At 55.9% G+C, this 26703-nt stretch overlaps 1 protein-coding gene across 1 annotated transcript; it reads left to right on the top strand.

Annotated features, from left to right (window-relative positions):
• Window positions 1-9054: 9054 nt before the first annotated feature.
• LOC127034106 (thyrotropin-releasing hormone receptor-like) lies at window positions 9055-26339 on the top strand. The gene is made up of 4 exons (XM_050922614.1): window positions 9055-9185; window positions 18163-18727; window positions 19489-19912; window positions 23795-26339. The coding sequence occupies exons 2-4, from the start codon at window positions 18339-18341 to the stop codon at window positions 24224-24226; spliced, it is 1245 nt and encodes a 414-aa protein (XP_050778571.1). The 5' UTR covers window positions 9055-9185; window positions 18163-18338; the 3' UTR covers window positions 24227-26339.
• Window positions 26340-26703: the final 364 nt, after the last annotated feature.

Raw genomic sequence — 26703 nt, forward strand, 5'->3', positions numbered from 1 at the left:
CCAGGTGCAGTCAGGATCCTTGGTGAGACAGGAGGCCAAGGACTACTACATGAGGAATCTGATGGCTCTGGCCCGTGTCCCAGGCACGGTGCACGTACCAAGCCCTCTGAGCTGGGCAGACAGCTGAGAAGCCCCACAGCGGGCAGATGGGGGGCTGCCCCGGGGTGGGAGACAATGGGTTTCGCGTGGCACCTGGATGAACTACTCGCTAGAAGCGGGAAAAAGAAATGGCAAGTGAGACCCTGCCTTCTGCATTCCAGCGAGGGCTGGGGTGTGAGGTCTGGAGAAGCAGCTAGTTACCCAGGCTCCCCGAAAGCTACCCAAGGGGGGGTGTGGGGGTGACTCCGCACTAACAGGTGGGGGAAGGGGAGTGTCAGACATTGTGGCAAATTGATACTGTTTGCAGCATGCCATCTTTAAGTAGGGAGATCAAAGACAGGTGAAAACTCCATTTACCCAGCCATCCCCACCCCATCCACCCAGCCATCTACCCCCCACACCTTCACCCCGCCATCTACCCCTACCCCATCCACCCAGCCATCCCCACCCCATCCACCCAGCCATCCACCCCCCACACCTTCACCCCACCATCTACCCCTACCCCATCCACTCAGCCATCCCCACCCCTCCACCCAGCCATCCACCCCCACCCCATCCACCCAGCCATCTACCCCCACACCTTCACCCCACCATCTACCCCCACCCCATCCACCCAGCCATCCACCCCCACCCCATCCACCCAGCCATCTACCCCCACACCTTCACCCCACCATCTACCCCTACCCCATCCACTCAGCCATCCCCACCCCTCCACCCAGCCATCCACCCCCACCCCATCCACCCAGCCATCTACCCCCACACCTTCACCCCACCATCTACCCCTACCCCATCCACTCAGCCATCCCCACCCCTCCACCCAGCCATCCACCCCCACCCCATCCACCCAGCCATCTACCCCCACACCTTCACCCCACCATCTACCCCCACCCCATCCACCCAGCCATCTACCCCCCACACCTTCACCCCGCCATCTACCCCCACCCCATCCACCCAGCCATCCCCACCCCCATCCACCCAGTCATCTACCCCCACCCCATCCACCCAGCCATCCCCACCCCTCCACCCAGCCATCCATCCCCACCCCATCCACCCAGCCATCTACCCCCCACACCTTCACCCCACCATCTACCCCCACCCCATCCACCTAGCCATCTACCCCCCACACCTTCACCCCGCCATCTACCCCCACCCTATCCACCCAGCCATCCCCACCCCCATCCACACAGCCATCTACCCCCCACCCCTCCACCCAGCCATCCACCCCCACCCCATCCACCCAGCCATCTACCCCCCACACCTTCACCCCACCATCTACCCCCACCCCATCCACCCAGCCATCCCACATCTCCACCCAGCCATCTACCCCCCACACCTTCACCCCGCCATCTACCCCCACCCCATCCACCCAGCCATCCCCACCCCCATCCACCCAGCCATCTACCTCCCACACCTTCACCCAGCCATCTACCCCCACCCCATCCACCCAGCCATCCCACATCTCCACCCAGCCATCTACCCCCACCCCATCCACCCATCATCCACAGCCATCTATCCCCCACACCTTCATCCTGACATATACCCCCCACCCCATCTACCCAGCCATCCCCACACCTCCACCCAGCCATATATCCCCACCTCATCCACCCATCATCCCCACACCTCCACCCAGCCATATATCCCCACCCCATCCACCCATCATCCCCACACCTCCACCCAGCCACCTACCCCCCACCCCGATCCCCCCATCATGCCCTCACCTCCACCCAGCCATCTACACCCCTACACCTCCATCCATCCATCCCCCACACTCATCCATCCAGACACCAACCCTCACACCTCCACCCTGCCACCTACCCCCGCACCCCATCCACCATCATCCCCACACCTCCACCCCGCCAGCTACCCCCACCCCGCTCCACCCATCATGCCCACACCTCCACCCATCCATTCACTCACCTGCAGTTCTGACAGTTAGAGCCCTGAGTGGATACAAAAATGCGTATCAGCATCCTATCCATGGTCCGCAGACATCCCTGGATTTGCAGGGCTCTACTTACTGTGGCCGGGGTGCAGCTCCGAGGCACCCTCCCGCTGGAGCCCAGTCAGGGAGAGTCACATGTGCAGCTGCGGGGAGCCTGTGCAGAGTCACGGCCCCTCCACCTGCTCTCGGCTGGGCGGGGAGCCTGGGGGATGGGGACACAGCTGGGGCTGCTCTCAGCCTCGCCATCTCTGCATGGCTGGCAGGTGGAGAGTCCGCCATGGCTCCCCTTGACTCCCGGCTGGGCTCCACGCTGGCCTGGCGGGTGGGAGCGGGAAGACCTGTGGAGCTGGCCGGGGGCTGCTCAGGCCCCCTTGCCCTGGGCAGGTGGAGGGTCCACCACAGCTCCCCACAGCTGCCTGCCTGGCTCTTACCATGGCCGGTCTGTGGTTCCAAGCTGCCCCCTGCCCCCACCAACCCATGAGAGGCATCAAACCCCAGAAATGTTGGGGCCAGAAGCTCAGTGGAAATGGCATATGGGAGCCCAACAGCCGGGCACCTGCAGAGGAAACAAAGAAGGGAGTCCTGAGCTCGCTGTGGCTACCCTGGGCTTGATTCTCTGAGCTTTCCTGGCCCTGTTCAGCTGCCCCCACCCTCCCTGACCTTGGCCAGCTGGGAATTCCTCAACCCGGCTGCATTTGCCATCCTGTTGCCCACCCTTTGGCTTGCTCAGGTCTCTCACGCTTCTCTGGCACCGACTAACTCAAATCACTTGGTGTCTCTGGGAAATTTTCCTGTCTCCCGGTTCCCTTCCCTTGCCAGATCTCTAATGAACATATCAACCACCCTGGGACCTAGCCTGGAACCTGGAGGCCCTGCTGGTAACACCTTTGCCCAGGTGAAAAGGGACCATTTAACCCTGCTCTTTGCTGTCCATCTCCCAGCCCATTTGAAACATGACAATACTTTGCCTCTCACCCAGTGACGACTTAGCTTCCTTAGCAGACCTTCCTCGACCAGATCCCATCTCTTTCCGCTCCCGACTCCTGTCTGCCCCCAGAAGTGGTATCACTCTCACTATAGTGGGATGGCTACCCGGGTACAAACCCCTGGCATGGACTCATTGTACCAGCATGGCGTATTCCTGTGAGGGCAGGGTTACTAACAGAAGGCTGAAACTGCATGCATGCTAGGGGCTGCCCTGATCGTACTGTGTGGGTAGTAAATCCCCCTCCCCCCCACCCAGAATAGCTAACCTGGGGCAGAACTGGGCCTAAAGCTGGTTGTATCCCAGCTGTTCTCAGCCAGGTGCATGAGGGCCAGCTGTGTGCTAAAAACAATTCAAAATGTGTGGCACTGGTCAGGCAGGGCGGGGCTGGCTGAGGGGAAGAGTGAGTAAGGCAGCCTGCAGGAGTGCTTCTGTCAGCAGGGGGGTGGTGAATGCCGCAGGGGGGCAGGAGAGTGGGTCTGTATAGGTGTGGGGGAGGGGGCTCTGGGCATTGAATGGGTGGAGGGCTCTGAGATCTAGAGTTTTGCTAGGGTGCTGCAGCACCCCCAGATTTTAGGTGGGGCTCCTATCCAGGGGTCGGGTCTGGCTGCAGGCTGCCCAGTCCCGCACTGTGGGGTCCTGGGATCCGGTGTCTGGCCCTGCTGCAGGGTCCAGGGTCCAGCTGCCTGGTCCCACGCGGGGGTCTGGGTGCCAGCTACCTGGCCCAGCACCTAGGCTGTGCTCCTGGCCCGCCTCTGGGCAGGGGCACTAGGCATAGGGGATTGTTGAGGGGGGTGTGGGGGTGCTGTGGTTCTCAGCCTGCGGCCCACAATGATGAGCCCCACTGCTCTATCCACATCCCCCCGTTCATACATTCTGGTATGGATCCAATCTGCCACAAGGGGGAGCTCCAACCCAATCCAAAAGGGAGGCATTTGCCAGGCTGTCAGGGAGCAGGGCAGCTCCCTCCCGTGTGCCATGCCGCGCTGCGGGCGTCTGGACGGGCCAGTCCCACTCAGCCCTGCCAGCTGGGGGGACGTCAGCCCAGTGCCTGGTCTCCAGCCCGACTCAAGGCCCACTAGTTACCGGGTACATCTATGCTGCACTAAGAGACCCAGAGCATGTCCGTGGCTGGCCCGACTCAGCTGACTGGGGCTGTGGGGCTACAAATGGCAGTGTAGACGCTTGATCTCAGGCTGGAGCCCCGGCACAGAGGCCCCAGGAGGGGGCAGGGAGAGTGGCCTCTGAATCTCCTGGGCTCTGACACCACTGCAGCATAGTTGTACCCCTGGGGCATCTCCCAGCCGTTCCTTGGTGACCTGGAGGTGGCATAGGTGCTGGAGCTAGGGGTGCTGGGGGAGCTGCCGCACCCCCTGGCTTGAAATGGCTTCCATCACATACAGGGTTTACAGGTTGGCTCAATGGCTCTCGGCACCCCCAGGATACACATTGCTCCAGCGCCCCTGCCCTGGGTTCCAGCCCAGGGCCCCTGTAGCAGGTGATGATGGTCTGGTTCCTCAGACCGCCTGCTTCTTCCCTGGGCTATGTCCTACTGCAGCCTGCCTCAGGCCTTCTTCCCAGCCCCTTGCAGGCCTTGGAGGAAAGGCACCAAAGGAAAAGCACAACACAGAAAGAGTCCAAACTTGTCCTTGGCCTCCTCCCCTTGGGAGATACCTGATGAGCCGTGGCCCGGCGCAGTGTCTCAGGGTTCACAGGACCCCCAGGCAGCTCCATCCCCGCAGCACTCCTGGCTGGGAGGTAACAGGGAGAGGTTTGTTCACCTCCCAGGCTGGGCCCTACTGAATGTAGCGCCTCCCTTTCAAGGCTCTGCCTTTAAAACTGGCAGGTGTGGCAGGGCGGGGCTGCCAGAGCCCAAAGCTGTTTTAACCTTTCCTTGCCTGGCGGGGGCTTTGAACATCCCATCACAGTCACCCTGTGTGGAAAGCCCAGCCTGGCCCAACACAGCATGCCTGGCCCATGGAGAACAGCCATGCCCTGTGCAAAGTCTGAGGCCCATAGAGCACAGTGTCTCCCTGCACAGAGCATATGGACTCTCTAGCGCAGTGCTGCCCTACATGCAATGTATAGCCCATATAGTGCCCCCCTCTCTGCCCGGAGTGCAGTCAGCAGGCAGTGGTTTGGGAGGCCCTAGGATTTGTTTAAACTATCCCTGTCCTTGGGAAATCCAAAGGCTAAACATTGGCTCTGAGTTTTCACCAGCGTGTCTATGGTCCCAGGCTGTCACGGCAGGCAGGAAGGATGTTTAGCATCCATGATATATATGTTTATGCATGTCGGGGGAGAGAGTGAGAGAGAGAAACTCTCTAGGAGGCAGGGAAATCTCTCCAACCATCCGTGCAGGCAGGGGTGGGCTCCTGAGAGTCCTGGTTCCTGCTTCACTAGACAGATCCTTGGGCTGCACCACCAGGTCAGTTTCCACGTTCTGGCCAGGGCGATTGCTGTATATAAAGGAGCTCTCAATGCTGCTCAGGTACCCATTCAGCAAAGCACAGACCCAGGGCCTTCCTCGAACTGTTTAACTCAATGCTGGACTCACCGTGGCCCTGCATTCTCCATGAGATGAGGCAGCGCGGGCTCTGTTTTGGCTGCAATTCCCCTTTCGATTGCTTGGTTAGCCTGGGGGGTGGGCGACTGCTGCAAAACTGGTGGGTCCTTTGTGCTGCATACACAAGGGGCCCAATCCTCAGCTGGTGTGAACTGGTGGAGTTCCAGTGAAGTCAGTGCTGAGTCACACCAGCTGAGGATCTGGCCATTTGTCTCCTTAAACATCTTGAGGCCGGTCTGAATCTCCCCAGGGGTCTGGGCAGTTCCAGGATGGGCCCATTTGGAGCTCTGCATGTAGGTGACACCAAACTAACAGCAATCAATGCCTGGGAGTGAGCAGGCCCTGTGAGCTGGGGGAGTCATGCCACCCCCTTCCTCCCTCCCTCTCTGCAGTGCTGGGGTAATGAGTGTTAAACCCCTTGGAGGTCCTCAGTGGCAGTGGCTGGAGAAGGGCAAAGGGTGCTGAGAAACGATGTCTGGAAGAGGCTCCCCCCTGTTGTCTAAAGCCTGGGAATATTCGCTCTCATTGTTAACCAAATCAGTTTCCACTGGGTTCTTGCATCCGCGTGGGACAAAGTGGGAAGATGGCCCCTTGCCATCCCAGTGTGTGTGCGGGCGTGATCCCAAGGAGAGGCCAGCTCCCTGCCTAGCCCATGGCAGCAGCCCATGGTCTCTGGTGAAAGGTGGGCCTTCTCCCTCGCTGCTTGCTGGGAGCTGGAAAAGCTCCAGTGGCTGTTCCCAGGGGGTGAGTTCCTTTGCTCCTGGCCCTGGGCAAAGGGAGCTGGACTGACCCAGAGTTTGGGACTTTATCTGCTCCCTAGCTTACCTCACCTTCTGGCCTATCCAAGCCCACGGCATCCTGGCAGGAACATTGGTGGAACAGTGACTCTCCCAGAGAACATTCAGTGAAGGGGAATTCTGAATCTCCAGCCATGAAGATCACAGCAGAACCCTGCTTTGAAAAGTGGCTCTCTCCCGTCCTCGGATCAGAACCAGCCACACGCATGAGTGGTGTGTGGCATCAGGCCCAACCAACACAGCCTGCATTCCCAACACCCAATCCAGGTGGCACGCTGCCCCTGGCCATGCCAACGCTGGTGCTGTGTAAGTGAGCTGGCAAATCATTTTCCCCACCAAACACATTAAGGAACATTGTGATCTTCTGCTCACCAGCGGCCCGAGAGACGCAGCAAAAGCCTTGAATGAATGATTTGTTGTGAATCATCCACCTTGCTCTGCCTCCCACTCTCTCCCCTCCGCACTGGCTGGAACCGCTTTCCTCTTCTCAGATAGCTGCATACAACAGAGAGATGAGCCTGATCCCTTTCTCCCACTCTGTGGGCTTTGGAGAGTCTAAGGCGCGCCATGCTGATCTTTATATCGGTCAGCAAGCAAACAGCAACTCAGCCTTTCGTGCCCTGTGTCTTTGGCTTCGTCTGGTGCCCTGTGGCCCCATCATTGTTCAGTCACACAGGAGCTTGAGTTCTTAGCCACGTACAGAGGGGCAACAGAGTGAAATCACTGATTGGTCCCCTCTGCTTTCAGCGGAGGAGAGTCCCCACCTGGGAAAGGATGTCCAGTTCCCTGGGGATGGGGTCGCGAGACACCACTGTGGAGTCCTTATCCCGAGAAAGAGACAAGGAAGTGTGTGTAACTCACCAATCGAGCCACATGGCCAATGGGCCTGGATAGCGAGAGCCCTGGTCTTGTCCCAACACTGATTTCTCTTGAATTAACTGAACAGCCATTGCCCAGTGCCCCACGGCCCAGTTGGCTGGATCCCCATCCGGTGCTCACAGCACCAGGAGTATGGACTAGGGGGCACTTGACATTTCCTGAGCATTCTGCAAACATGAGCTAATTAACTAATCCCACACCTGACCCCCACCTGAGGTAGGGAAGTGCCAACACCTCCATTGTACAGATGGAGACACCAAGGTACAGAGTGAGCTTATGGGACTTGCCCAAAGATGCTGAGAGAGGGGTCACCCCCTCTCCCTTGGGGCATGGCCATGCCCAATCCGTCCCATGCTGCCATTCCACCGTGGGCTGTGAAAGTTACCCCAGATACTGGCCTCTGAACCTGCAAAGCCCCTGTCTTGATACAGGGATCCCCAGCCCACCTGCCCACCAGCTGAGATTCCTTGGTGCATCTGCCATTTGCTAGGAGCCAGTGTCCTAATCAAACAAACACCCACTGAGCCAGGTTCCCCCTGAATTAGCACAGGGGCTGTAGACCCCTTGGCTGCAGCAATGCCCCCAGCTTCCCCATGAGGACACCTGTGTCCTGCCTTTGCCCTCCCTTGGGAGCGCTAATGGGGAGGGCAGATTTCACTACCCCTGGGGGGCATCCTAGGGTACCTATTGGTGGAGATGAGCTTCACCCATTGGCCATGCCCCCACCCTAGCCAGAGCTGTGATCCTCATTCCAGGCTGCAGGAGGGCCCTGGCAGAGGGAGGCTCTCTGGGGTGGCCTGAAGCCCTGTTCTGGGATTGACTTCACGGGAAACCAGGGGTGCAACCAGACGGTGGAGAGACTCCATTTCCCATACAGCCACTTAGAGCAGAAGAACGGCTCGTATGGGTCAGAGCGAAGGTCCATCCAGCCATGTCCTGGCTTCAGACAGTGGCCAGTGCCAGGTGCCCCAGAGGGACTGAACAGACCAGGGAATCACGTTCTGCCTTTACTCTCTCTGTCCTATTGGGCCCCTCCCCATGGTATCTAAGCATTGCCCTGTCGGGGGCATATAATGCACATGTCCCTTCTAGAGGCGAAGGAGCAGCATGCTCTGTCTCTGCTGCTCTGGGCGGTTGGTTTCAGCACCCAAATCCTGTGGACAGCGGAACCAAGGAACTCTTCATTAGCACCACTCAGGGCACCCAGGTTAGGGACTGATTCTGGCCTGTGCCACAAACATTGGGGCTGGAGCCAGGCGTGTTGGGGGAGCTGCTGCACCCCCCTGCTTGAAGTGGTTTCCATCATATCCAGGGGTTACGGTTTGGTTCAATGGCTCACAGCTGCCCCCCCCCCCCCACTCTACACATGGCTCCAGCTCCGTAGGCCACCCAGTGAGGTACAGGGACTCCTCTCAAACCCCGCAGAGCTAGTGACCAGGGAGGGATGTCTGGGGTGATTCTTGCATCCCTCTTTGATAGGCCTTGGCCTGTGGGGGTCTGATCCCAGAGGACCAGGCCTGTGGTAAGCATGGGGAATGAAGCCCTCAGTCCGGCCCAGGAAGGCCAGCATCCGGGGGCACCTGCGGGTTGCCCTCATGGGCTTCAGTCACACTAGCCACTCCTGGTTTTTTCTTGCTGTCAGCAAGGCAGCGGGGACTCGTCTCTCCTCTCATAGGTTAGCCAGAGAGTGAGGAGCTAGATCAGCTGATGAGGAGCCCTCTTATATCTGTGAGCAAGCGGCCCCAGCCAGGCAGAAGTGGGAGAGGGAGGGAGATGGGCTGCTGTCTGGCGGGGAAGAGACCAAGAGGAACCACCCCACACAGGCGAGATTGGGTCCTTGGCTGGTGCGCCAGCCTTGGGGTGAGGGGACCGCTCTCCTCCAGCTGAGACCCTAGGAGGAAGCAGATGCATTTGAAGGTAAGTTCTGCAGGGAAGTTTCTTTGGTGCTTTGGAGCAGCTGGAAAGGGGGGAAGGGATGGCCAGGGGCTGGGAGTGTCTGATGGACAGAGCCAGGCGAGCCAGCAGTGTCAATGCGGGTCTAGCATCCGACTTGAGAGGAAGAACCAAAGTCATTCCAGGCAGGGCTCCTCGGGCAGCAGAGCGGGACCAGGGCAGCTGCTAAGTGGGGAAGCAGCTTGAAAGTGACCTGGTGCTGCCGGCTGGCCGAGTGTCCATCGAGTCCGCCGGATCCCCCGGGGCGGTGTCTTGTCCGGGGGCTGCAGCCTGGCGTCTGGCAGGACCAGACCGGTCCTTAACCCCCCTCCGCCTGGCGCAGCGGTCACAAGGCAGGGCGGCTTGGCTCGCTGGGTCATTCCCTTCGGGGGACTGCAGCCGTCCGGGGTGTTTTCAGCGAGACCCCGCCGGGCTCCCTCCCGGGCGGCCCGCTGGGGCGGAACCAGGTGGTGGAGACCAGAACTTCGCTCCCGCGAAGAGCCGGGCGGGGGAGGCAGATTCCGCGGTCGGCAGGAGGTCGAGATTCGGGTTCATTTCGGGTCCGACCAGAACAACCGGAGCCTTCTGCAGTTCCTCGGGGTTGGGGGGGGATTGAAACCCCCCTTCCAGAGCGTCAGACAATCCTAGGAAATAGCCACAAGTCGGTTCACAATCATCACGGAAACCAGAGCAGACTCCGGGGCTGCCAGGCCCGGGCGGGACATGGGAACAGCGCGGGCGCTCGGGGGTTTGGGTTGGATCCAAAGCGAAATTTCGAAGCAATTGACGCGCCGCGGTCCCGTTCCCAGGGCGCCGCCTTGCCCAGCCACCCCGCTCAGCAGATCGCCCCCGGCCGCCCCGTCCCTGGTGCAGCGGGCAGCGGGGCTCTCCGGGCTCTGCTCTGCGATCGCTGGCCCCTGTGCGGAGCTCACCGCGCCAACCTGCAGGCGTAGGCGGGGAGTCACCGGGGCGCTGGCGGGAGAGACCACGGGGAGCAGCGAGCGGGCTAGTTCTGCAGCGTGCGCTCAGCCACACCGGTGTGAACGCGGATTACCGGTTTGGTTCGCGTGCCTCCAGATCACCAGAGCGTGCACCCAGATCACCAGAGAGTGCACCCAGATCACCAGAGCGTGCCTCCAGAGCGTGCTGCTCGATCACCAGAGAGTGCACCCAGATCACCAGAGCGTGCACCCAGATCACCACAGCGTGCCTCCAGATCACCAGAGCGTGCCTCCAGAGCGTGCTGCTCGATCACCAGAGCGTGCACCCAGATCACCAGAGCATGCCTCCAGAGCGTGCTGCTCGATCACCAGAGCGTGCACCCAGATCACCAGAGCGTGCCTCCAGAGCGTGCTGCTCGATCACCAGAGCGTGCACCCAGATCACCAGAGAGTGCACCCAGATCACCAGAGCATGCCTCCAGAGCGTGCCGCTCAATCACCAGAGAGTGCACCCAGATCACCAGAGCGTGCCTCCAGAGCGTGCTGCTCGATCACCAGAGAGTGCACCCAGATCACCAGAGCGTGCCTCCAGAGCGTGCTGCTCGATCACCAGAGCGTGCACCCAGATCACCAGAGAGTGCACCCAGATCACCAGAGCGTGCCTCCAGAGCGTGCTGCTCGATCACCAGAGAGTGCACCCAGATCACCAGAGCGTGCACCCAGATCACCACAGCGTGCCTCCAGATCACCAGAGCGTGCCTCCAGAGCGTGCTGCTCGATCACCAGAGCGTGCACCCAGATCACCAGAGCATGCCTCCAGAGCGTGCTGCTCGATCACCAGAGCGTGCACCCAGATCACCAGAGCGTGCCTCCAGAGCGTGCTGCTCGATCACCAGAGCGTGCACCCAGATCACCAGAGAGTGCACCCAGATCACCAGAGCATGCCTCCAGAGCGTGCCGCTCAATCACCAGAGAGTGCACCCAGATCACCAGAGCGTGCCTCCAGAGCGTGCTGCTCGATCACCAGAGAGTGCACCCAGATCACCAGAGCGTGCCTCCAGAGCGTGCTGCTCGATCACCAGAGAGTGCACCCAGATCACCAGAGCATGCCTCCAGAGCGTGCTGCTCAATCACCAGAGAGTGCACCCAGATCACCAGAGCATGCCTCCAGAGCATGCACCCAGATCACCAGAGCGTGCCACCAGATCACCAGAGCGTGCCACCAGAGCGTGCTGCTCAATCACCAGAGCGTGCCTCCAGAGCGTGCTGCTCGATCACCAGAGAGTGCATCCAGATCACCAGAGCATGCCTCCAGAGCGTGCTGCTCGATCACCAGAGAGTGCACCTAGATAACCAGAGCATGCCTCCAGATCATTAGAGCGTGCCTCCAGAGTGTGCTGCTCGATCACCAGAGAGTGCCTCCAGATCACCAGAGCGTGCCACCAGAGCATGCCTCCAGATCACCAAAGCATGCACCCAGATCACCAGAGTGTGCTTCCAGATCACCAAACTCCCCCGACACACAACCACCACAGCTGCCCAGTGAAACGCAGGAACTGACCACCTCTTGTCCGGCCTCTGATCCTTTACATTCCCACCTGTCTGTTTGCCCCAGCTCAGATGCTGGGCTGCAGGTGTAGCTTGCTCGGGCGGGGAGTGGGTGCTGTGACATGCCCCCTGGGAGCATCATGGCGTGGGCTCCCCGCCAGCCTAGCTGGAGCCCCAAGAGATGTGCTCTGCAAGAGGATTCTGTATTGGACTTGGTGAACTAACCCAGCTCTAACTTCTGTGGTTGACGGGGGGCTCAGAGACTGATGGACATGACTGACCATGAGCTGGAGAAAGCCTCTCATGGGTAATTTCCCCCCCCCCCAAGCCAGCCACTGGCCCCCGCTCAGACCCCTTAATGCATGAGCATGTCGGGCTTGATCTTGCTATAAGCTCCCAACTCCCCTCGACTTCCGGGCGGCTGGTGGTACTCAGCACGTGGTTGAATCAGGCCCTTGCTGAACTCCAGCCTGGCCCTGCCAGAGAGAGGTGAACCAGAGAGTGAGCGAGCCCCTTGCCCTGAGCTACCTAGGCCCCAGCCCTTTGCACTGCACCCACCGGGCAGCATGAGAGCCGGGGAAGCCGCTGAATGTACCAGGCAAGGAACAGGACAACTGGGTCCCGCATGGAGGGAGTCTGCGCCCTGGCAGCAGGAGGGGCCGAGCCTCCAGGGCTGGAGAGCAATTTTGTAATTTGCTCCAGTCTCTGAGACTGACAGGGGGGAGCTGTTACTATGGTGATGCATATGGGCTGGATGGAGGCGAACACACAGAGCCAGCAGTGGTGCTGATGCTGCGCGTGGCTCGAATCCTAATGGAGCCCTCCAGGGCAGAGCCAATGGGGGGTTGGGGCACGGCTTAATTTGTGCCAAGGCTGAGCCCCGGGCACCTATTGGCCTGGCGGTTCAGAGCCCAGGGCACCTATCTGCCTGGCAGTTCTGAGCCCCGGGCACCTGGGCACCTCCGGGCCTGGCCGTTCTGGTCCCCAGGCACCTCCAGGCCTGGCTGTTCCAAGCCCCAGGCACCTCCGGGCCTGGCCGTTCTGGCCCCTGGGCACCTCCAGGCCTGGCCGTTCTGCCCCCTGGGCACCTCCGGGCTTGCTATATCAGTTATGAATGTAAAAAAATTGTTTGTATTGCAGCATCTCTTTTGTCACACATTAAGTCCTGGCTGGGGGCGCTCACTGGGCATTTCCAGGAGGGGCACAGAGCTGGGGTTCTTTGACATGTGAATTCCCTGTGCTGGGGACACGGTAATTACAACCTCCCTGCAACCCCTAACCGCACTGGCACAGTCTCTCCCTCTTCCCTCCTGCCCAGCACAGGGCTCTGTCTAGGAATTATTTTGGCCAATGTGATTGCAGCCAGGGCCGCACTGGGCTAGGGACTGCACAGACACATGACAAAGGCTGGCCCTGCCCCAGAAAGCTCCCACACCAGGGAACATGCAGCAGGTGGCACTGTGCACGGGCACGGGAACAATGTGCCCAGTGCGGGGGCTGAGAGCCATTGAACCAAACCGTAACCCCTGGAAACCACCTCAAGCCTTGGGGTGCGGCAGCCCCCCCGGCACCTCTGTCTCCAGCTCCTATTGCTCTGTGTGCGCAGGGAGGAGGACAAGGGAGCAGCAGAGAATAGTCAGCACAGTAGTTTTAACCCTATATCTTTTCTCATCACATACGCTGACAACTTTCCATGCCCCCTTTTGCCGTCCCTAGTTGTAATTTTTGGACACATGCATTTTTGGTGCTGTCAGCCATTTTGGGGGTGTGTGGGGGGGGAGAGAGAGAGCGCTTTAAAATTCCCATTTAATCTAAACTTATTGGGAGCATTAGAATTAAGTAAGTTAATAGAGTTTTCCATGCCTTTTCTTCATTTGAAGAAAACGTATGTTCCCCATTAAGTGCAATTCTAAATAAAGTCTAGTAAGTAGGGGTACGAAAAGTCTCAGGGACAGAAGACTATAGTGGTAAAAATTTTTCTAAGAATGCATGTTAACAGCACAATTCTAAATAAAGTTATATAATAATTTAAATTTTTTAGGGATGACAGAATAAAGTCTTTATACAGAACAGACATTTCTCAGTTACATTGTATGCATTTAGTACATTTCTAAATAGCCATTAAATAATTGGACAAAGTCTTCATGAGACAGGAATAAAGGAAACGAGTTAATACATATGTAGAATTATGCATTTTTATAGGAAAATGTGTTTTATGCCATTAGTGCATTTCTAAATAAAGTCATTAAATAATATATACAAGATCTTAGTAAAAGCAGAATAAAAAGTGTTAGGACATATATATGTTAGCATGCATTTTTCTCAGTTTTTAGAGATTTTTTTTAATGCAGTTAGTATATTTCTAACTAAAGTAATTAAATAACTGTACAAAGTATTAATGACAGGAATACAGGAGAAGTATTAATACACATATCATGCATCTTTAGAATTTTCTTTATCACAGCTAGTACAATTCTAAATAAAGTTGATCAAACAATTGCAAAAGGTCACAGTATTAGTGACACAGAGAGGAAAATACAGCCATAGAGTTAGTTACACTACACAGAGTACAGTTGTTCCACCGCCACCTTAAGCTTCAGACATTACCAAGGAAAAAAGGCAGGAGGAAGAGATAAGCGTCTCATCCCACAGACTGTTACTTGCGAAATGGCAGAAACTGGAAACCTTGTTCCAGGAGCCTGGGAGAAAGCACACCTCATTGGCTCAGCCAATCAGAAAACATTCTTTTACCCCAGGCTGTCTTGCAGAATCGCACATCATAGAATATTAAATTGCATCACATTTTCCCGAGTCACTCTGCAGGTTTTTTCTAAATCTACAGCCTATAGAAATAGTCACTACAGCATATTTTAAAATGTAAATTAGAGCTAAAATGCCAGTCACAAGGGGCATACATTTAGATTCCTTTACTGAACTTTTCACAAAAAAGTTACGTAAATTTAGCAATTAGCCGGATTTGTTTTTATTTCTGGACCAGAAATAAAGATTACCTCTTTCTACATAACATTTATCCTTGAAAACTGGCAGAAAGACCCTAGATGAATACATGCCTAATTTTATTACTTCCCTTATTCCATTTACTCAAGGTAATGTATTTCTTTGTATTTATTGTAAATTAGCATGATTGGCTTTAGCTCAAAGGAGGCCTGTTAATTTTAGCAGAGCTTTGCTTAAATGAATAGCCCACCATGCAAAAGCAACCCCAGCTGAACCTGGAAATATAGTTCACATATTCACCATCTGTAACACATGAAGAAAGTTGTAGATTCCAGGGGATAGTATAAAATCCCCTCTCATTTACAGAGGAGCTTTACAAATATTAAAACACAAGCCAAGGCTTTCTAAGGTTTAAAGGACAGGGATAAGAAGGTTGGCATATGCCACCCTCCTCCTCAGCCCCCCTACTTTCTGTTCTGTGTTGTAGTGGTTATCTGAAGAAACATGATCCACTCTCCAAAAGGAGCATGTAGATGTATCAAACTTTTTGCAAAACCTACATACATTTAGTAGTTAAACTTATATCTGTTGATTTCTGGACCAGGAATAAAATATCCTCTTCCTACATAATTCCTTTCACATTTGTCTTTCAAAACTGGCGGAGTGATCCTAGCTGAAAGACACGTCTAACTTTTATACCAATTTCCCTTATTCCATTTACTCTAATATGTTTCTGCAGAGCCTTCTATGTCCATCTGAGATTAGCTTCTATTGGCTTAAGTTGTAGCAGAGGCCTTCTGAGTTTTGTACAGTTTTTGAAGGACAGATAAAGAAATAAAAGTTAGAAGATCATAAAACCCACAGGCACAGCACTAGTCACCCCAGCCCCACTCTGCCCTGCTCCCCAAAACAAATTAAACATACATTCAAGCCAATGTGTATACAATTTTAGGGCTCAACCACCATAAACATACATTGAAACTAGTTTTATATGTGTCACCCACAAATTCATACTTGGTTCCCTCCCCATCCCCAGCATTACTTTATGCAAAACACAGAGCCTAAGAAAAAAAAGAAATCTAACAGCCTAAAATTGGTTACTACATCCACGTATGAGACAAAATGCAGGTCCAGTTTAAATTACTTTTTATATAAAGAGTTGCTTACACTTTTCTCCACGCTAATTGTGCCCTTTGTTGTTCTGGAAACCTGTAACTCTTTCAGAGGTTAAGGTCTGGAATGTAGATGAATTAAATTGATTAAACTTGGATTTAATAAGTCAAATAAAAGCAGGAATGGAATATTAGGGAAAACTATCTTTTAGTGTTTGAGGCAGTAGATGCAAACAAAATGTTCTTAAAATAGTATATCAAATACTTTAGCAGTAAATATTTTGAATTAACAACTTATTTGGCATGTAAACACATGGCCTCCTCCTGAGTGTCCCTGTAGGGCTGCCCTGCCTCAGTTTCCCTCTTGGGTTCCCAGTAACTCCATGGAAGCTTAGCCTCTCTAGTCCATCAATACAGTTTAACAACAAAATCAGTGCAAAGAGGTTATAACAGGAGGCCCACAACAGAGTCCTGATCACCCTAGTGTACATAGTCCTTAAAACCCAGCTTTGTTCTCGCCCCACCCCACTGTATTCTGCCATCACTTCAGCCAGGACAGCCAACCCAGCCCTACCTTCCAGGATGCAACCCCACTCATCTGTTCAGCCCTGGCTGTCTGATTTGGGGATGACAGCCAGCAAACCCCTCTTGACACTCCTTGCCTTCAGCCTTCTCCCAGGAACCGCCTCTCTCATCTCCTGCTCGTACAGTCCCGTATGACTCCTGTCGGACCTTTTGTAGCTTGCTGGTGCTGTCCCACCCTCTTAATTGGCCCAACTGAGAGCACATGGCCTAGAACGGGAGCGCTGAGCCCAGTTTAAGTTAATGGTTCAGCTACCCTATTCCATTGTACATTTAGCAAACTACAAAAAAGGAATAAAAAAAACCACACTCCCACACATACACTCTCAACCCCGCCCTCAGAGTAACCCAGCCTTTGAAAGGGACCACGTGAAAACAGCTCCTGGGGATAAGAGAGTTGATCTGAATTTTTAGGGACATTTTAATGAATGTTTGAAATCTTCATTTAATGATGGAGGTTTGTAGCCATTCTTTGCTAGTAGTCATGCTTTCACAAGGGTAAACGCGTGTCATACAGAAACTGTCCTCAGTCTCGTGAGGCATCGTGTTACCTAGTTTTCCAGACTTTCTAATATTTTTTCAGAGTGGTTCAGAAAGAGCATGCACATAATAATTACAAAGACATCAGGAAGAATGAATATATCTACTGGGGCAAGCGTGCAAGATTGGCTATTTTTGAGGCCACATGTACCCTACATACGGCCACCGCAATTATCAAATCGTGTGGTGCGTGTGCACGTGGCTCCTTGTTTCGGGGATGCATGTCCTCACCAGGAGCGCTTGTGTCCATTGTACTGTCCATGTGGGGCATTGTGGGAAGGCGCCTGAAAGCCGATAGCGGTCGACATAAGCAGTGCAGCATCTACACTGACACTGTCGAGCTAACTACATCGACCATGTCTCTGTGCTGTTCGGGAAGCTGGGGTTGCTAAATCGGCATAGAGAGGCATGTACAGCAGCGGGAGCCCAATTTCAGTGAAGACACTTCTGCAGGTAGGTTGACGCAAGGCAGCTTATGTCGCCCTAACCCGCTAGTGTACACCAGGCCGCCCTGAGCTGAAAAGACACTGTAATGTGACACATGACACAAGACACACATGAGGAGCAGGGACTAAACATGAAACCTAAAAGGAACGACAGGGGGCCAGCAAAGCCCTCGGTGATACTCTGCTGGTGCAAAACTTCAACGAGCAAACTCTGTTGATTTTTTCTGACTGATAAAAAAGGCCCCATCATGTCCCTGTGATGGAATCAAATGAAAAGCCGCAGCTGAAGTGGAAGAAGGGTGATTGAAGAGATTTGAAGGAAAAGCGGCAGATGAGCTGTTCAGGAGTACTTTGCAATGGACCAGATCCCTTACCATCTATGTTCCTACCACTCGCCCACAAGCCCCGAGGAACAGGGTAACCCCCCAACAAGCACTGGATACAAAAATTGTACCAAACTCAATGTGTAAATGTCTCTGCCCTCCTTTCCCCCCCTTTCAGTCCCCTTCCTACTATGACACAAACACCGGATACAGATTGAGAGTCCCTCATCCCCTCCAGTTTTTGCTGGGTTGCCCACACCCTTCCAGTCCTGCTGCTTCAGATCTTATCCCGCTTCATGGGACAGGGCTATGCTGGGTAAAGAACGACAGGCAGCAGACAGTTTGTTGCCCTCCTCAGGGGCTGGGTCAATGCTTGCAGAGCCAATGAGAAATCAGTCGCTCTTGGGGGTTTGCTGGGCTGAGTCCTTGGAGGAGTGGGGGAACTGGAGAAGTGGTTTGCAGGGGATGAAGCGCATAATCCTTCACTTTACTTCTTTGTGCTTTTCCTGCAGCAAGCGAAGTTGAGCCAGTTTAGTCTGACGAAGCCTCCGAGCATCTGGCTGTGGCCAAAGGCCAAAGACCGTGTCTTTGGTATCTGGGGACACCGACCTGCCCCTTCCAGTTCTCTATACAGCTGCACCATCTGGAAGCACGTAGGAAGGCAGCGGTACTGGCTCCCACCTCCAACATGCCCGCAGCCATGGAGAACAGCAGCAAGTTCGACAGTCCCACAAACATCTCCCTGGCCAGCAGTGACGCCATCTTCGACGTGATCGAATACAAAGCCATCTCGGTCTTCCTGGTGCTGGTGATCTGCGGGGTGGGGATCGTGGGCAACATCATGGTGGTGCTGGTGGTCCTCACCACCCGGGAGATGAAGACGCCCACCAACTGCTACCTAGTTAGCCTGGCAGTGGCCGACCTGATGGTCTTGGTGGCTGCTGGCTTGCCCAACATCTCGGACAGCCTGGCAGGGACGTGGATCTATGGGCATGCCGGCTGCCTCGGGATAACCTACTTCCAGTATCTGGGCATCAACGTCTCCTCCTGCTCCATCACGGCCTTCACCGTGGAGAGGTGGGAGAGGACGCGGCCTGCCCCTTTGCTCTTGGTGCTGGATTGGCAGCCCTGGTGGCTAGATCCCTCTGCCCACAGGGCAGGGCAAGCTTCCCCTTAGCCACGCCCTGCCCCTCGCCCTCATGCAGACAGACCCCCTCTAGGGATGTGACAGTAGTTCTGTCTCTGGTGGCTATTCAGTTCTTGGCCTCTCTGGTGAGCCACCCTGGAAGGGAATCAATTAGCTCTAATGTTAACTAGACCCAGCTCACCACGGCCTCTCAGAGGCTGCTCACCCACCAGTGAGTGGTAGCAACTCTAGCTGTTCCCAGCCCGGGTCAAAGGGGAATCAGTCACTAGACACTGAACGGTGCCCTCTTACTCTGAATCTGAGAGAGCCCCAGCGACACATGTGCAGCTCCAGAATTCTCAGCTCAGTCACCCTGAGCTGCCATCAGAAACAGCTGCCTCCATCACTGACTCTTCAGGTCTCCAACCATCCTCCCAACTACCTCAGACCTTCCCCATGTGGCTGCCCTGTAGCCTCCCAAGCAGGATCCAGAATAGCAGCAGCAGTTTCATCCTCGGCAGATTCATCACACTGATCTATTCCTGGCTGGAAGATTCATTATAATATCACTGAGGCTCCTAATGTGCTGATCTCTGTGATAAATCTGAACAGAGGTGGTGATACGGCTGTATAATAACGATCTCTGCCCCACCCTGCCTGCCTAGCTCTTTGCTCCCGGCCAGTGTCATGGCTCTATCCTTCCTGTTCCCAGGTACATCGCCGTTTGCCACCCAATGCGCGCCCACACCATGTGCACGGTATCCCGGGCCAAGCGCATCATTGCCTTCGTTTGGAGCTGCACCTCCATCTACTGCATGCTCTGGTTCTTCCTGGTCGACATCAATGTCAACAAGAGCCAGCACCTGGAATGTGGCTACAAGGTCTCCCGCAATCTCTACCTACCCATCTACCTACTCGACTTTGCCCTCTTCTTTGTCACCCCCTTGTTTGTGGCCACCATACTCTACGGGCTGATCGGGAGAATCCTCTTTGCCAGCCCCATCCCCGACCAAGCTGACGCCATCGCTGAGCCCTGGAGAGAGAGGAGCGGGAAGGAGAAGAACGGAGTGGACACACAGGGGAGCAAGCCCAGCAGCCGCTCCAGGACCAGAGGGGCTCTGTCCTCCCGGAAGCAGGTATGGAGATCCCCTCGGTGGTTCTGTGCCCGACTTGTGTAGGCAGGTTCACAGCAGGGCCTCCTGACCCACACCTGGTAAATGCTGCCTGGGGAAAACCGGACAGTGTGCATTCAAAAATCGATGCTCTAGCAAACTGTGGGGTGGTGGCCCCCCAGAAAGGTGACCTGAGTGTTTTTATTTAAAGAAGGAAGAAGCTGCCCAGTGCTGCCAGGCTGAGATGGCTGGGAGGCGCCCTCATGCTGATGGACATGTCCAGCCACCCCGAGGGTCTAGCTGAGCACAGCAGCCATGGGGGGGTGCGGGAGGGAGGAACTGGTCTGGCTGGACTCTCAGGGGGAGGAGCCGAGCACAAGGCCTCCCAGTCTGGTGCCAAACTCTGCCCTACTTAAGCCACAAGCATTAGCCTTATACTGGGCCCTGCATGGAGGGAATGTCTAACTCCCCTGGCAACGTGCATGCCCCACACCGCATGCTGAGCCTTGGGCATGGGGGGGCACATCTTGCTTTACACTGGTGACAGTGATCGGCTCAGAGGGGCTGGACAGGGGGTGGGGGCAAGTAACTTTGTCTGACAGCATTCTCCTAAGGCCACCATGGCTCAGCCTTCCCCACCCCTGATGCCCAGGGACCAGGAGGCAGACAGGTGTGGGTATTAAGCCAGGGGGACATTACAGGCAGGTGGCCAAGTGTCAGAGTGTCGGGGGACCAAAGGGGAAGATGGCAAGTGCTGGGATGAAGGAGGCTGGAGTGGAACCGTTGCATCCCTTGCTCTGGGGAACTGCTGGGTCCTAGTGCAGTGGTCCTCAAACTTTTTACTTCCCGCTCAGAGGTAAGGAGCCTGGGGCCAGAGCTGGGGCTGGGAGCAGAGCCCCAGACATGGGCTGGCAGTTGGGCCAGCAGCTGGAGTTGGGGCTAGGAGCAGAGCTGGGTGGCACTCCCTCCCTTCTCACCCATGGGGGCTGGCCTGGCCCCCCCATGTCCCCCCGCATGTTCCTCCACACCCTAGGGGGGGCTCGCCCCACACACACACACACACACACACACACACACACACACAGAGCACTCTGCTTGGAGCCAGCAGACTGGCAAGAAACTTACCTCTGGGCCTGGTGCTGCTGCTGTGGCCTGGAGGGGGCTGTAAATCTGACTTTGGACAGCTTCCCAGGAAATCCTGGGTCAAACACCACCACCTTCAGGGACAGCCCACGGCAGTCGAGCCAAAGGGCCCAATGAGGCAACTGCACAAATGCTTCTTTTCTGCATTTAAACTTAGGAGGAAGGTGAGAGAGAGAGTGAGTGTGTGTGTTTGTGTGTGTGTGTGTGTGTGTGTGAGTGTGAGAGAGAGAGAGAGAGAGAGATGAGCAGGGGACAGTCAGCATGCAAGGGCCAGCCTGAGTTTCTGCTCCTGTTAATAATGCCTAGCTACCCAATTTGTAACCCAGGTGGGCAGGACTAGGGGAGCATACTGTGGGGAGGGGCTGTCACCACCTCAGTAGAAGACACAGATGTTCCACATAGGAATGGCCATTCTGGCTCAGAGCAATGGTCCATCTAGTCCAGTGTCCTGTCTTCCAACAGTGACCAATGCCAGGTGCTTCAGAGGGAATGATCAGAACAGGGCAACAATCGTGTGATCCATCCTCTGTCGTCCAGTCCCAGCTTCTGACAGTCAGAGGCCAGGGAAATGCAGAATATGGCGGGCTGTCCCTGCCCGTCCTGGCTAATAGCCATCAATGTCTCTATCCTCCATGAACTTATCCAGTTCTGTTTTGAACCCCACACGTGGGCTCTGCTCTCTCTCCCTCCTGTGGCTCCACTCAGTATAAATAAGCCATCAAAACTGCTAATGGGAGACACGCGTCTCCGATAACCTAACTGCGGCCGACAGGAAATTATTCGAGCCCGACGAATGAATAGTGAGTGAATCCAGGCCGGTGTGCCACAGGGATTCAGTCATTCACTCAGAGATGGGATTGTCTTTCTGGAGCCCATCAATAACATTAGGGCCATGGGGGATATTGCGAAAAAGGGCTGAAATAAACCAGCACCTCATAGACTTATTCTAGAGAAGCGGATGATTGGAGGATTTTTACAAATCAGGACACAAGTGCACTATCAAAACATGTGTGGGAGAGATGGAGGAGCTCAGGGCTGGGCTAGCAGGGGGCTGTGGGTCAGGACTGAGGGGCATTGGCAAAGCTGGGGTGGGGGAGCCCAGGGCTGGGCTAGCAGGGGGCTGTGGGTCAGGACTGAGGGGCATTGGCAAAGCTGGGGGGGGGAGCCCAGGGCTGGGCTAGCAGGGGGCTGTGGGTCAGGACTGAGGGGCTTTGGCAAAGCTGTGGGGGGGGGGGGTGCAGAGCCCAGGGCTGGGCTAGCAGGGGGCTGCAGGAAGGGGCTCAGGGCAAAGGGTTGGGGTGCAGGAGGGGTGTGGCGGGGGCTCAAGGCAGGGTGCAGGAGGGGTGTGGCAGGGGGCTCAAGGCAGGGTGCAGGAGGGGTGTGGCGGGGGCTCAAGGCAGGGTGCAGGAGGGGTGTGGCAGGGGGCTCAAGGCAGGGTGCAGGAGGGGTTTGGGGTGTTGGCTCTGGCCCGGTGCCACTTACCTCCAGCAGCTCTGGGGTGGCAGTGGTGTGCAGTGGGGCTAGGGCAGGCTCCCTACCTGCCATGTCCCTGCGCCGCTCCCGGAACTGGCCAGCATGTCCGGCAGTGACTCCTTGGGGGAGTGCACTGCCCTCACCTGTGGGTACCATCTCCCGAAGCTCCCATTGGCCGTGGTTCCCGTTCCTGGCCAATGGGAGCTGCAGGGGGTGGTGCCTGCAGGCAAGGGCAGCACGTGGAACCCTCTGCCCCCCTACCCAGGAGCCTCAGGGACGTGGTGGTGGCTGCTTCAGGGAGCGGCATGGGGGCCAGGGCTGCTCCACGGGGCTGGCAATCCTGCGGGCTGTAGTTTGCCCTCCCTTGCCCTAACGCCTGCAGAGCTACCCTGGGAGTAGAACCTGCGGCTGTCTGGGAGCTAGCCACAGAAAACCAGCCTTTGCTTGGCCCTCCCTGTGTCCAGCTGATTTCGGTAGCTCACAGCATCAAGAGACACTTCAGCCAATCCACTCCCCGCCCCAGTGCTCTTAACCAGTCCGGTCGGTCCCAGAGCTGCCTATCCTGGAGGCAGTGCTGCTCTGTCCTAGCAATGGTGCTGGTGCAGCTGGCAGGTCTGCTTCTTCATTGTAAATGAGAAACCCTCCACCCCCTAGCCAAGCCCTGATTATAGCCCAGCCCTCTGGTCACTGTCTGGGGGCTGCTTCCAGAGAGCTCCCAGGGATGCTCGGGGGGGCTGTCAGTTTCCAGCCCTGCATAATTCCTCCCTGCTGCAAACCTGTGGGACACCAGAGGAGGCAGCTTGCTTGGCCTGCCGGATTCAGGCAGGGCCCCCGTGCCTTGGCACGGGGACATTCAGGGATGCCCAGGGATGCCTGGCTGCGTTCCCCCCTCGCAGCTCTGTGAAAGCAGGAGCTCCGGTTGCAGACAGCAAGCCAGGTGCTGAGCAGTCAGTGCAAAGCCCACGGCCCTGCTCCGGCAGATCCCCAGGCAACACAAAGCCAGGGGAGGACATTGAATCCCACCCCTACCCTTCCCTGCCCTCCCAGCTTTGAGCCAACAGGCCCTGCTGGCCTGATAGCCACGGGCCAGGTGGGAGAGGGTGTGACGTGGCTCCAGGCCTGACCATGGTGATTGTGACTATGGGGACCTGCCCAGACAGTGCTTCAGCTGCGGTGAGTGGTGAGACTGGGGTCTGGGAGTTGGTTTCCATGAGAGGGGAACTGTCCCCATGGTGACACTCTAGGGCACCAGTGACTCAGTTGGGCCTCCCCACCATGTCCCCTCTGCAGGTCACCAAGATGCTGGCGGTGGTGGTGATCCTTTTCGCCCTGCTCTGGATGCCCTACCGGACGCTGGTGCTGGTGAACTCCTTCATGGACACCCCCTTCCTGAACCCGTGGTTCATCCTCTTCTGCCGGCTCTGCGTCTACGCCAACAGCGCCATCAACCCCGTCGTCTACAACCTCATGTCCCAGAAGTTCCGGGCCGCCTTCAAGCGGCTGTGCAAGTGTGGGGGGGAGCCGACGCCCCACAGCCTGTACATGGCCACGGCCAGCTACAGCCTGGCGAGGGAGCCCCTGCCGCCCACGCCCCAGCCCCTGGACCACAAGGAAGGCAAACAGCCCCCAGCGGCGAGCAACACGGCTCTGCCCAAGCAGCAGCAGCCACCACCATGGAGCAAGGGCGACAACGGGGACGAGCTGTACTGCAGTGTGGTGTAGACCCCCCCGCCATCTCCATGGCTCCCCCGTCTCCATATACAGATGTGCCCCGTGCACTGGGGAGGCTGGGCTCAAAATCCAGATCCGATCTACATCGATGTCCAGCGCTGGCACTCACAGAGCACATCGGGGTGAGGGAAACTCCAGGACGCACAGAGACTGAGAGGGCCAGCACGGAGGTGATCAAACCAGCCACCACTTTGTGCCTAGATGTTCTGACATGGCTCGGTTCCCACCACTGCAGCCCGGTGGTGAGGCAGCCAGTCCCAGGATCACAGATCCCGAAACAGACACTCTTGTTTTCCCGAGGGTTCGCTAGCACCTCTTTGAAGGCAGTGGCACTGTCAGAAGAGCTATAAAAATTGGAGTGCTACTGCTTCTCTGAGCTCATCAGTGGGGCTTGGGTTCCTGTGTCCAGCCTTGGAGGAAGTCCTGATACTGGATGGGGAAAAAAATTCCATACAATTCCACAAACAGCAGGCAGTTAACAATCCAGCAGCAGTGCTCCAGAGCTGGTAGTGAGGAATTTCTGTTCTCCCTGTCTCATAACACAGAAACGAGGCGACACTCAATGAAACTGAAAGGTGGGAAATTCAAAACAGATAAAAGGAAATCCCTTTTCTCACAATGACTGTGGAACTCACCGCCCCATGAAGTCATGAAGGTGAAGAACTTAAGATTCAAAAAGACCCTGGCTATGGATAACATCGCAAGGAGCAAACAGCCCAGTGTCCTACCAGCCAGGGCTCTGCTCACCAGCTAATGTGTCACAGCCAATATCAGCGCCCCTGCACTGCAGCTGCAGGTTCCACGGGGGGCTCGTAGATCATTGAGCATTGCACAGAAAAGAGAGAGGGGCTCTTGCTATTTAACCCTTCGAATGCTGGCCTTGTCCAGCTCATTGACTGCATTAGAGAATCATCTCCATTGGCTCCTAAATGATGGCAAAGCCTCCAGAATGAGAAACTCCTGCCCCAGAGGTCTAAGGTCTAAGAGAGCTAAGGATCAAAGGTTGCCCCCTCGGGCAGCATTGGCTTGGTGGCCTGTTTGTCCTTAGCTGGGGTCACCGACAGTCCCGGGGAGCTAAGGGCTGCTTGCAGAGCTGTACCCTCCCTCCTTGGAATGGCTCTTTAGCAAAGGGCCATCTGAAGGTGAGAACTGGGGTGAGACGAGGGCAGCTAATGCTGGGACTGGAGTTTCAGTTGTCCTGGGCCCACGGGTGAGGAAGAAAGGAGAGCAAGACTAGATAGACTTTACCCCCACGTACATACTGCCTGCCTGCATTATTGATTTGGTTTTACTAGACATGGGCTGCAGCCATGAATTTTGGATCTGAATGTAAAGATCGGGAGTATTTGGATCCAAAGTTCTGGTTCAGCCCATTATAAACAGGGGGCAAAATCGGGAACCAGCCCCCATCTCAAACCCCTGCAGAATTCCTAGATCCTCCGGTCCTGGCCTCACTCCAGGTTTATTTCTGACCAAAGCACGGGCCTACGAGCAGGATGTGCTGTGCCCTCCAACGGCCAAAGCCCCTGCAGCATGAATACAGCCCCGGACTGCCCCACACAGGGGCTGCGGTTTGTATCCACGTGAGTCTGGATAGCTCAGCATAAACCCAGGTAGCTGTTGTTTTAATTCACGCCTAGATTTGCAGAACCTAAGACCCTGTGGCCCTTCGTATTTCAAGCCTTTGTGTTTCTGGGTATTTGTATTTCTGTTTTTCACCGGCTTGCTCGGCGCCCTGAGAAGCCATTTGTAGGGGTGAGTATAACCCGAGGCCTGGTCTTCGCTGGCTAGTTGCAGATCCCAGTTTACTCAGCCTACAACTGCCTGCTTTGGGACTTCCTCCCCTTCTCGCTGAACCGCAGAGAGTTGCTCCATGTGGGGGCTGGGCTGGGCTGCACAGCTGGCTGCTTTTCCCTCTGATGTGGGGTGTAGCCCTGAGCTGGGTTCTGACGAGGGAGGGGTCCTGAATAAATGACACCATGGCTGCACTAGGTGGATGAGGGGAAATGCTGATAGGTTGGTTGCTAGATCTTGGATTTCAGCCCCAGCCGTGGCTCCGGGAGGCTAAGGAACGTGGGCAGAGCAAGTACAGAAGCAGAAGGCATTGGCCCCTTGTTGTAAATTACTTGTAACATTCTCGGAGAATAAATCGTTCATTCAGAAATTCTCATTACGTATCTGTTCACAGCCTAGAACACGGAGCAATGCAGCCCCCAGCACAGGGCAGTTTAGATCAGGGGTTCCGGTTGGGCTCATAACAGAGATGTACAAAATGTCTGCAGTATTTGAGCTGCTTTGAGACTCCAACACCTCCCTCCGCCCCTGCAAACTGCATGGGAGTTAGGAGCCCAGGCTTTGATCTGGGCCAGTCCTAGCCTTCTATACACACGCTGGAAAAGGACTGAAGGGAAGAGGTGAGTTTTAGTGGCCCAGGCCCGCTCACTGGAGCCAGGAAGAGCTTCTCAACC

Source organism: Gopherus flavomarginatus, chromosome 14, assembly GCF_025201925.1.
Source record: "Gopherus flavomarginatus isolate rGopFla2 chromosome 14, rGopFla2.mat.asm, whole genome shotgun sequence".
In the NCBI taxonomy this organism is placed as follows: domain Eukaryota; kingdom Metazoa; phylum Chordata; order Testudines; family Testudinidae; genus Gopherus; species Gopherus flavomarginatus.